The following is a 12,364-nucleotide window of genomic DNA, read 5'->3' as shown; positions in this document are numbered from 1 at the left end:
ACTTCAAGTCGGTGTTGTGACTGAATAGTTGCTATCTGAGCAGCTAACCGATCGCTGCAGCTGTACATAGTCTATTGGTAAATAACCCACCCATTTTCACCTACCTCATCCCCACACTGTTTTTATTTATTTACTTTTCTGCTCTTTTGCACACCAGTATCTCTACCTGTACATGACCACCTGATCATTTATCACTCCAGTGCTAATCTGCAAAATTGTAATTATTCGCCTACCTCCTCATGCCTTTTGCACACAATGTATATAGACTCGCCTTTTTTGTACTGTGTTATTGACTTGTTAATTGTTTACTCCATGTGTAACTCTGTGTTGTCTGTTCACACTGCTAAGCTTTATCTTGGCCAGGTCGCAGTTGCAAATGAGAACTTGTTCTCAACTAGCCTACCTGGTTAAATAAAGGTGAAATAAAATAAAAAATAAAAAGAGGTCACCGGAGTCTCCTCCCATTGAGAGGCATTCACTTTCTTTGTAGAGTGAACATAAAACCAGTTACTCAACATTGTTATCCTCAGTCGAAAATAGACAACACACACTGTTCTAGTGGAATATACACTGTGGCCAATTTATTAGGTACATCAACACATTTTTCGATTATGGTTTGCTCCTGCAGAGACTGATTAATGTGGCCTGCTATATAAAGCAGGCAGACAGGCATCCAGTTACTGTTCAATTGAACGTTAGAATGGGCAAAACGAGTGACCTAAGCGGCCTAACGTGTTATGATCATCGTTGCCAGTATCTCAGAAACAGCTGGCCTCCTAGGCTTTTCACGCACGACAGTGTATAGGGTTTACCGAGAATGGTGCGACAAACAAAAAACATCCCATCGGTGGCAGTCCTATGGGCGAAAACTTGCATGTTGATAAGAGGTCGAAGGAGAATGGCAAGAATCGTGCAAGCTAAAAGGCAAACAGGCAAATAGCGGCATACAACAGTGGTGTGCAGGACGGCATCTCGGAACGCACAACTCGTCGGTCCTTGTCAAGAATGGGCTATTGCAGTAGACGACCACACCGGGTTCCAATCCTATCAGCTAAAAACAAGAAGAAGCGGCTCCACTGGGTATACGATCACCAACACTGGACGATTGAGGAGTGGTTGAAAAACTTTGCCTGGTCTGACAAATCCCGGATCCTGTTGCGTCATGCTTATGGCAGAGTCAGGATTTCGAGTAAGCAGCACAAGTATGGCTCTATCCTGCCAGGTGTTAATGGTACAGGCTGGTGGCGGAATGGAGTGGGGAATGTTTTCCTGGCACACGTTAGGTCTCTTGACCTTGCTTCCGGACAAGCTAAACACCTTCTTAGCCCACTTTGAGGATAACACAGTGCCACCGACACGGTCCGCTACCAAGGACTGTGGTCCCTCCTTCTCCGTGGCCGATGTGAGTAAGACATTTAAGCGCGTTAACCCTCGCAAGGCTGCTGGCCAAGACGGCATCCCTAGCCATGTCCTCAGAGCATGTGCAGACCAGCTGACTTGTGTTTAGACATATTCAATCTCTCCCTCTCCCTATCTGCTATCCCCACTTGCATCAAGATGTCCACCATTGTTCCATGAAGTGCTTTGAGAGGCTCGTTAAGGATCATATCACCTCTACCTTACACCAATATCCACTTCAATTTGCTTACCGTCCCAATAGTTCCACAGATGATGCAATCGCCATCGCACTGCCCTATCCCATCTGGACAAGAAGAATACCTATGTAAGAATTCTGTTCATTGACTACAGCTCAGCATTCAACACCATAGTACCCTCCAAGCTCATCATTAAGTTTGGGCCCCTGGGTCTGAACCCCGCCCCGTGCAACTGGGTCCTGGACTTTGAAATAACACCTCCACTTTGCTGATCCTCAACACTGGGGCCCCACAAGGGTGTGTGCTCAGCCCCCTCCTGTACTCCCTGTTCACCAATGACTGCGTGGCCACGTATGCCTCCGAGTTTGCAGATGACACAACATTAGTAGGCCTGATTACCAACAATGACAAGACAGCCTACAGGGAGGTGAGGGCCCTGGGAGAGTGGTGCCAGGAAAATAACCTCTCACTCAACATCAACAAAACCAAGGAGCTGATCGTGGACTTCAGGAAACAGCAGAGGGAGCACGCCCCTATTCACATCGATGGGACCGCAGTGGAGTAGTGGAGTAGGTGGAAAGCTCCAAGTTCCTTGGTGTACTCATCACTTTTTTGACGACCTGAAATGGTCCACCCACACAAACAAGCAACAGCGCCTCAGGAGGTTGAAGAAATTTGGCTTGGCAACTAAAACCCTCACAAACTTTTACAGATGCACAATTGAGAGCATCAAGTCAGGCTGTATCACCGCCTGGTACGGCAACTGCTACGCCCGCAACGGTCTGCCCAACACCTCACCGGAGGCAAACTACCTGCCCTCCAGGACACCTAGAGCACCTGATGTCACAGGAAGGCCAGAAAGATCATCAATGACAACAACCACCCGAGCCACTGCCTGTTCACCCCACCATCATCATGAAGGTGAAGTCAGTACAGGTGCATATAAGCTGGGACCAAGAGCCTGAAAAACAGCTCAAGGCCACCAGACAGTTAAATAGCCATCACTAACCAGCTTCCACCCGGTTATGCAACCCTGCACCTTAGAGGCTGCTGTCCTATATACATAGACTTGGAATCACTGGCCACTTCAATAATGGAACACTAGTCACTTGAATGTTTACATACTGCTTTACTCATCTCATATTTATATACAGTATTCTGTTCTACTGTATTTTAGTCAATGCCACTCTGACATAGCTCAATCTAATATTTATATATTTCTTCATGCCATTCTTTTAAATTTATATGTGTGTATTGTTAGATCCTACCATATTGTTGGAGCTAGGAACACAAGCATGTCACTACACCCGCAATAACATCTGCTAAATATGCATATGTGACCAAAAGCATTTTATTTTGATATGAATTGATCAATGTTTCCATGCCCCAAAGAATTCGGGCTGTTCTCGCGGCAAAGGGGGTCCGACCCAGTATTAGGTGTACCTAATAAACTGTCCCGAGTATGTTTGGGTATAGTGGCTCATGTTACCAGTAATAACAGTGCGGTTAATAAGCGGTGGGTGAAAATGTATGTTTTACTAGCAAGAACAACATATACACATTATGATTCAGAGCTTTTATATTAATTTACTTTAGGCAAAACTGGAGACCAATTCACAGACAATTCTTTCCACAGAGACTTGTAAGAGGGATTTTAAAAAACAAATGAAACATCAATGTTGCATTATGATAATAGTCTCAAGACGGTCTATATTTAGAGTGTGAGCACAAGCTTCCTATCAACGAGATGTTTGGTGAATGATATGCTGTAGTCATATTGCTTGAGTCAAATAGAGTTCCCCTTTATCTGAGGAACTGTACTGTTATATGCATCCCAAATGACACTATTCCCTAGATAGGGATCTGGTCAAAAGTAGTGCACTATGGGCCCTGTTCAAAAGTAGTGCAGTAAATAGGGAATAGAGTAGCATTTGGGATGCATCATTGGCTACTGTATGCCCCCTTTTAAATACTGACTGATCATAAATGCCAGGGGATCAGATATTCATAGCACAAAAAACAAAAACAAACAAAACCATAAATAAACATAAATATGATTTAGCGAAGCATCCAAAAATGGCTTTAAAACATCTGGTTTTGTTAAAATAAGCAACTGCTCCACTTTGAGTAGGTAAACAATTGAATTTACAAGACTGGCAAAAGGAGACATATAGGCAATATAATACATGTTTCATGTATAACTTTTAAATTCCATTTACTGTATGTAAACTGTAACCACAGGTGGGAGTTCCATCCCTACAGACTCATCCATTTTATTGCATGTGGAAAAGGAAGGAACATCTGTGCTTTTCCTTAAGAGAGCCAACAACATACTGTATAGGCCCCCCCCCCCCCCAAAAAGCTCAATTCCTTATGAAATGAATAATAAAAAGCTTTTAGCCAGCAAACACCATTCAGTCTTTTCCTCCCATTGGAATGTTGACCAGGTGAGGTCAGCACAGCAGAGACATGGGATTGGTTCAGCTAGCCTAAGCTGGGACCGACAGGGCTTCATCCGATTGGCTGGAGTGGAGGAAGTAGGGGACCAGAGAGAAGTTCTTCATGCTGATGTCCTGGGTGATACCAGCATCCTGCATCTCAAGCCTGTCAACAACAAAAAACAAAACTTGTTGAAAATAACAAATCTTCACTTCAATGACTACTAAAACAATATAGAACAAACTAAGTCAATGGCAGCACAACTGTTAAAATAAAACTCAGTAGGTCCCAAAATAAATAAAACTGATGTAATTTAATAACACTTTTCCAGATGGTGAAAGCACTTTACATACATTAAATGAGGGAAACTCACCTCAAACAATAAATCAAATCAAATCCTCAACAGCTCCCCATTTCAAACAGTGACAGTGCCAGCCTGACAGTCGTCTGTCTCTTACCAGTCTCCAGTAGAGATGGTGTAGTAGACGGGGGGTCTGGGTGAATCTGTGAAAGTAGACGAAGGGCCCAGGCTATAGGCCCCAGCGTTGTTGAAAATCAGCCAGTCTCCCACACTGAGCTCTGGCAGCAGACACTGATCCACCACCTGGTCCAGCTCATCACCCGACGGACCCCACAGACTGCTGGCAAACACTGGTTCCTCAGACACACCGCTCTGGGACATCCAGGGACACAAAGAGAGTCATTTAGAGAGACTTATGGGCCATGGTTATGAGTAAATAGGGAATAGGGTTTCCATTTGGGATGTAGCCATTTCATTAGTAATTTTGTTTATTTAGATTTAGTTTACTAAGCCCTGAAGCCAAAACTCACCTTGGGCAGAGCCGGGGCTGGAATCACATTGTCTGCTAGCTTGCTAGTGAACGAGCCGTACACCCCATCGTTCATGTAGTACAGGAACTCTGGCTCATCGTTGGGAGATGGTTCATCTGTAAAGAGGTATGGCAGTCAAGAGTCATGAGACAAAAATAGTAGAAAAGGTGTGTGCTGGTCTGCTGGAGCATCTAGGTCTGCTGAACCACGTTTACTATAGCACTGATTTTGACCAGCCCACCACACCATGGAAGTGCATTTGACTTCATATGCTAGGTATTGAGAAGGTACTGCCCCTGACCGTGATTGCCATGAAGATCCCGGGCGCCTACTTCCTTAGCGATGATGTTGACAGCCAGGGTGAAGGAGGAGGACACGTAGTAACTGCCAGGCTCTGCCATGATGGAGACGCCAGACGATGCAGGGAAGTACAGGTCCAACAACGGCCTGACTGCACTGTTAATCTGTTACCAGAGGGAAAAACAGTCAGCACCTTCAGCCTAACAGGCATTCTATAGTGTGTTTTTTCAAATTCAAAAAGTAAAGCTGTGTGAAGGCTTTCCTTTGAAAAATACATCACTAGTACAGGCCTGTTGTCAGAAAGAAGGTGAAGTTGTTTGTGACCATTGACTGACTGAGTCACATATTAATTCAGTTGAAGTAATCCATCTAAATCAGTCCAATGTATCGAGCTAACTATTATACAATAATGACCTGTTTCAGCTGAGTCTCTGAGCCGTTGAATCCACCTCCAATATCCAGGATTGTCATGCTGAAGCCAATATCCTCCTGAAAACAACATTAAAGAAAAATACATGTAAACGTCAAAATATAATAGGAGGGTGGTTCATATTTCAGGCTGTCTCCTTCACACATTATGCACATTCAATGTCCTATAACATAAGCACTAGCTAACTCACCCCCATGTCAAAGACACAGCGAGCGTCAGACACTGCATGGCTGTAGGCCTGAGGGTCATCACAGGAGCTGGGAATGTGGAACCTGCATCATGGGGATAATGATGACGTCATGGGAATACCATATAATCAGGGATTGACTGAGGAACGGAAACTGAGCAGACGGGCAAGTCGAGCCTGCTCTGAGGTCACCCAAAGGAATAACAAAATGTAATAATGAAGTGAAACAACAAAACTGCAAAATAATTCCAGTAGGCCTAACCTAAAACTGATCTGTCTGGTTCATCTCCATTGTTTAAGTGAAAGACGGTCAATGTATGGCAGCCGGGCAGCTTCATTAGGCAGGCGATAAATAATTTCAGTAGCCTGCTTAACTGGAAGCTTAACGTGTGGTCAGAGCGCAGCGCACTAGCTAATATGTCCTATTGATCTCGGCTGCGAGCTGCATGTTGAAATCTTGAAAATAGAACCAGAACTTAGTTCAGCTCAAGCAGCGCAAACCTCTTGGGGAGCCGGCACGATTACACCCAGGGTTTTGTTGAAATTAATAGAAGTGTCTCACACTGCGGAAGTTATACGTCCAATGTAGCAGGCCCGTAAAACTGATTTTCCTACTTCCTCCTTATTGTTAAGTGACCGATAAGTTACAGCAATTTGGGTGTAAACAACTATTTTCACATTTTCGGGCAAGTGACTATATTATTCAGGCAAACAAAAAAAACTGCTGAATTGTCCAATGGTCAATCCCCAATGATACAGTAAACTATTTTCTCCTCAGGGTGAAAATAGTATTGGACACAGGCACACCATTCTGCTGCACACATACAGTTTAATTTATTAGCACATAATTAAAAGACAAGAAAAAAAACCTAGAATATAATAATGAACTCTGACTAGAGAGGAAGGGTGGCGTTGCAGAAGGACTTACCTGACCCCCACCACCTGCAGGCCCAGTTCCTTGGCGCTCTCCAGCAGGTGCCTGCAGTCCTTCAGCTTGGAGCCAAACGCCATGCCCATCTCCTCACCGGAAGCCTCTGTGGACACCTGCAGCAGCAGTCTGAGCAGAGACGAGGGAGATCATTTTTAGGGATTTCATATCTATAGCCATTGTAGTTTTATTGTAGAGAGTACGAAATATAGACTTTTAAAATAATGGTCTAATAACAGTTACATGGACACCTACTTGGCACAGGGATGGCAGCGAGCGATCTTGCGTAGCTCGGCCTTGTTGTCACACACCAGGAAGTCGATGCCGTTCTTAGCTGCGTACTTGATCTGGGAGATCTGCTTACACACACCGCTGTAGATAATGTCTTCAGAGGGAACGCCATAGCCCTGCACAAGCTCCAACTCATACTGAAAAAACATAAAAACATCAGTGTTGATATTACAGCTCTAAGTAGTGGAGCCATGATCTGTGGCGAGACATTTCTCCACTAGATGGCGCTCCTTCCTATTTTCTGTGAGTAGAGGCCAGTTGAATTACGAAGCAGTTATAAAGCAGTAATTGGCCCAACAAATCCTAAACAGCGCTGTGAGAAGCTGCAACTGATGTAAGCCATGAATCTATAAAATGCATTTAACTGAAAAACACATCCTAAAGCTGTGGAAAAGGACCCGTAAATTAATCTACACTAAAAATGCAATTTGATCTGGACAGGTTGTCTGTTATGCTATTGCAGTGTTATGACAGTAGTAGCGGGAGAGAGCGCTGCAGGCACCTTGTTGGTGCAGATGAAGCCAGTGCCGAGAGCAGCTAGGATCTCAATGACAGCCAGGCTGCTGTTGGCTTGGACAACGTAGAAGGGACGCATCTGGGGCATGTGGGTTCGCCAGCGAACATGTTGCCTCATAAGGACCCCCAAGTCTGCCACGAAGAACGCATTCTTCTCAGCCTGAGGGAGGAAAAACATGACACGACAGGTTTACTGGCTGTCTAGCATGCTATTATGTCATTCACCTGTATCTGTCAAGTACACAATGACTGATTATTCTTACTGTCTATCAACCAACACCATACAATTATATAAGTGAAATCCACAACCTCATTTTTCCACTGGTGTGAACTGAAAGCATATATAGAGCGTGGTCACCGGGTGCAATGACTCATTAACCTGTCACTTCAACCAAGTGAGAGGAGACTGGCACAAAGTTTTTTTTACAAAGCAGCATTGTATTTGTCACATCCTCAATCAATTTATTTATGTGCTGATTGCTAGAATTTATCAATCTATTTCTGGATTAGGCAATCAACTAATCTCATTTCCATGGGCACAACTTCGATACGCTACAAAGTAGCAAGTATATTAATGTACAGAGAATGTCTCTTTACAGTACTTACCAGTGTTTGTTCATAAATGTGATTCTCAACCATGTCGCTGAGGGCCGTGGCTCCCTCCAGCAGGGCGATGGAGTAGTTTGGTTCATCAGCTAGTCCCTTCATTTCAACTGTTGTCTGCTAATCTGCCAGTCATAAAGAATTATGCCTGGGTGAAGTGGTCGCTCTCTGAGCCCCTAGGTGAAGTGGTCGCTCTCTGAGCCCCTGGGTGAGGTGGTCGCTCTCTGAGCCCTTAGATAGTATGCAGCAAACTGGAAAACACAGGAAGAGAGGCAGCATGAAATATAGCCTTAACTATTGAAGTGGATGGGGAAAATTAGATCCATCTAATTATTACAAAAATGGGGGGGAAAGAAATAGGTAATTATTTGACATAAAAAGGCCAAAGCAGTTGGTTTACTTTTCTATAAATGTTACACTTAGTTTGACCAGTTAAGCCTTTAGGATGTTTTCCAGCTGTGAACCAAGATTTCCACCAATCAGAGGTCTTGGTGGAAATCACGTTATGGGGCTGTGTATGGGAAGCCCTGGGTGTCTGGACAGCCACTGTGAAAACAAGATCTCTGGGGCATGGAGTTTGTTTACCTTACCATCAATTACTCCCGACAATTAGGATTAATCCCACTGGCAGTGACCCATAAAGGTTTCTTTTGATGGCATTATCTGGGTACAATACCAGCGGCATGGGATGTCAGATCTCTCTAATGTTACATAACACATCAGTCAGTAGAGCATTGTGGGCCTGGGTGTGTGCAGTGACACAATGTCTGGTTGGTTGGCCTCAGACTGCAATGTCTGACGGCTGGACTGGACCAGAACACTGTCTGTAATCAGAGGGGTGCAGTGTCGCACAGCCAGGTTGGACTATTGTGATCATAAGGGTGCTGTGTGTCTCCCTGTCTCTGTTCTGTGGCTGGGAGCCTCGTACTGGCAATTCGAAAACACAGAGACAGCTTCATGATAGCAAGCTGGAACAGCTCTAAGAAACAGGCCAGCCGTGGCATGACTAAAACAACATCTCAGCAGTCTGTGGATACACTGAAAACAACCCACTACAATTAACACAAAAGATCAATGGTCACAAATTATGACCTCTTTTTAGTTGATGGAAAAAAAAACATTTTTCAAAGTTGCACAAATGTTAACTCTACAAACCACCAACTTCACTGGGGCAAAGATCTGGGAGGAAATAAAAGCATATCACAAATCTAACAGTATACTTACAACATGACATACACAAAGAAATCATCATATTTAGGTTAAAGGTGAAGACAGGAAACATTGTGTTACAACTATGACTCATAGCTGAGTGGCCCCTCCTCTCTGTTACTGGATCTAACCAGTCACCAGTAAAAACAGGGACAGAGAGCATCAGATAAAAGTAGCCCAACACTATGCTATTGTTATTACAACAGTCACCACAAGGACATGGACAACCTGTCAATAGTATTTTATATTTATTATGATCTAAGAGGCTAAACTGAACCGAGAACATTACTCCTCCTATGCGACCTGATGTCTACTCACATGGACGAGTTAGGAGATGGTGCTCCCCCACTATCAGCTAGGATCCCAAGGTGGCTCGGCGTTGAAGTCGAACGGCTCTCGGCGGAGAGCCGCCCCTAAGCCGTCTGGGTAGTAATTGTACACCTGCACAGAAGACAATATACAGTTGAGTCAAGAGGAAAGAGAGGCAAAGCTGGCTCTGAGGATTAGATGAGATCAAATTAAATATTGAATGGGAAAGCAGGACATAGGTTAATTGATCGTTAGGGACTGATGGTTTGCACAGCTATAACAGGTGTGAAATTCTCTTTAGGTTGTTATGGTTGTCATCTCAAATCATTATTTCTCCATTTTGAATGAATGCCACGTTGTACCTTATGTTGTCGAATATGTTAAATGTTGTTAACTAAGTTCTAACCTCAACTAAATAGCTATTGATTGTACCACTGTTGTGTTTCCAAAATAACAACACTGAAATTTCAAAACAAACCGTCCATAGCTAGCTAGCCAGCTAACTTACATTACATGCCAACTCAGCAGGCGAATATTAGCTACCGTGTGATACATGTCTGTAAAGAAGACTCCGAGTGCTAGAAACACTGATAACGTTTAACGAATCGTAACTAACGTTAATTATCTTAGCACAGTTGGCTAGCTAGCTATGATAATATATAATAAACTAAAATAGCTAGCTAAATAACTTTGATGAATGACGACAATAATGACAGTCAGTCGTTAGCAAGTTCGTTCATTGCCTAACTAGCTAACGTAGCTAGTTGCGGCTAACTCTAGCTACTTTCCCTCCTTAAACAGTTAACGTTAACCACTTACCAAGCTAGCTAGCTCGTAGGTACTTACGTGAGAATAAAACCCAATATTTGGGGTGGATCGTTTTTTCCTTTTAGGTGGAATTTTCAAAGAGTGGCGGGGGCACTATAGGAAAGAAAAAATGCCATCAAAGCGGAGGTGCAGGTCGAGATTTGAAGCTAAATTGAACCCTTTCGTAGCTACGCAGCGAGCAAAATTGCCGAAGTCTACAGAGAGGAAGAAACACAGATAGAACAATGAGACAGATATTTCACCGGATGTTTAAATGTGAAGCATTCGCTTGGCGTTTCCACTCACTACCAAATTTGGTAGTGAGAGGAAGCCCAGTGGCGAGCAGTGGGAGAAGATGGAAGGAAATGGATTTTGGCCTAAATTCTGCAAAGTTTCTAACCGATTAACATTTGATCCCAATACATTTTTCTTTTCAAAATCTGTTTTGAACGGAGTGGACTAAGTTTTGTAGACTTTGCCAATGGTCAAAAATGTTAAACATCGCGTTGTTTATAAGGAGCGCAAATGCGAGTTGAGTTATTCCATTCACGCATTTCACACAAGTAGGCGTTTCCTGACGGAAATATGCAGATGTAGGATAGAACAGGCAAATAGGATCTCGCTAGCTCGTGCTTGGCTCTGCCCACCTCCTTGCTTGTTCTGCCCACTATGACTAATTTGTTCCTGTTGGAAACGATAGGCCGTGGTTTATCTTGGTTTGCTTATAAATATCTTTGGAAAGAAAGGGGAGATAGGCGGGGTTTTCGAGCTGTCAAAGCAAATGCGACTGATAGGTTGTCTGACTTGTATTTTAATTCTAAGCATTACGGTCTTTTCCTCATGTGTGATATTGTTGTGATCATATTATTTACAATTATACCTATGCTATTGATATGCTGAGAATTATGTTTAATCAATTTCATATTATTATTATTTTTTTTAATTAAAAAAAAAACTTTTCAAATATACGATCTCTACCCATCGATTATTGAAAATAACTCATACATGCCTCATGTATCCTATCATAACCCAAAATATAGGCTTGTCGACCACATTTTTTGGAAACAATGTAACTGTAAACAAACACTGTATAGCCTCAAACGTCATTTTTTATATGGTCAGACCATTTCATCCATAGTTCTGTCTATGAATTTAATTTATTCAGTCCATTCCTCAGCTATTTACCAAAACAGTGGCAGGGGTAGGTGGATTGTTATTGTTCGAAATGCAGATTGCCTCTTTAACATTATATTATATTATATTCAACTATTGCCAGAAAATACTACTACGGTCAGATAGTATTGTTACCTTGGTTACGTCTTCATGCTTTTTCCCATGGCACCGCGATAACTGTAAAATGTTGTCCACAAATTGTCACTGGTACTCCTCTCTTGTATTCTGGAAACACATGCTTCAAGTTCAACAGCGTGAAATTAGGTTGCATGTGTGTTTGGTTTTTTAAAACAACCTCAGCCTCTTGATTTCCACAACGTTCACGTTGCCTCTTGACTTCCTCGACGTTCACGTTGCCTTGTCTGCGGAGAGTTTGTGAAGTTTTGCTTCCCTCTGAAGACGCAAAGGGGTATATTTCCCACAGATGAATTTACACGCCACCCTTCTTGCCTATTGGTGGAGAAGGAGGTCTATTCCAAATTGGAAAAACTCAATGAATTTAATTTCAGACAGGGGGACTGGGTACCTGCATATTGATTTCTTTTGACAGGTTTATTTTTATTCCCCGTAGACTGTTGTTTCAATGATAACTTGGTTAAGTAGGTAATATTACATTTTGTTGTGATGTTGTTTTTGTTTGTTTGTTTTTACAGACAATGAATTACTAGAGTAATTAGTTCGTGTAGTCCTCAGGGGTCTGTCTGAACAGCCAGCCAGACTATCCTAAAACTTGTGTCTCCTGCAGC

The 12,364-nt window shown here is 43.0% G+C and overlaps 1 protein-coding gene across 2 annotated transcripts; it reads right to left on the bottom strand.

Annotated features, from left to right (window-relative positions):
* Window positions 1-3,156: 3,156 nt before the first annotated feature.
* LOC135520395 (antizyme inhibitor 1-like) lies at window positions 3,157-11,987 on the bottom strand. Of its 2 annotated transcripts, none has more exons than XM_064945925.1 (12): window positions 11,754-11,987; window positions 9,648-9,770; window positions 8,124-8,371; window positions 7,504-7,677; window positions 6,966-7,138; window positions 6,711-6,839; window positions 5,786-5,867; window positions 5,580-5,654; window positions 5,167-5,329; window positions 4,866-4,981; window positions 4,493-4,707; window positions 3,157-4,199 (listed from the first exon to the last, which is right to left on the bottom strand). In XM_064945925.1, the coding sequence occupies exons 3-12, from the start codon at window positions 8,223-8,225 to the stop codon at window positions 4,085-4,087; spliced, it is 1,344 nt and encodes a 447-aa protein (XP_064801997.1). In that variant the 5' UTR covers window positions 8,226-8,371; window positions 9,648-9,770; window positions 11,754-11,987; the 3' UTR covers window positions 3,157-4,084. The 2 variants fall into 2 exon arrangements, with proteins under 2 accessions (XP_064801997.1, XP_064801996.1); XM_064945924.1 differs by lacking the exon at window positions 11,754-11,987 and adding an exon at window positions 10,485-10,696.
* Window positions 11,988-12,364: the final 377 nt, after the last annotated feature.

Source organism: Oncorhynchus masou, chromosome 29 (assembly GCF_036934945.1).
Source record: "Oncorhynchus masou masou isolate Uvic2021 chromosome 29, UVic_Omas_1.1, whole genome shotgun sequence".
In the NCBI taxonomy this organism is placed as follows: domain Eukaryota; kingdom Metazoa; phylum Chordata; class Actinopteri; order Salmoniformes; family Salmonidae; genus Oncorhynchus; species Oncorhynchus masou.
The sequence above is the reverse complement of the archived record's forward strand: the minus strand, read 5'-3'. Positions and strand labels throughout refer to the sequence as shown.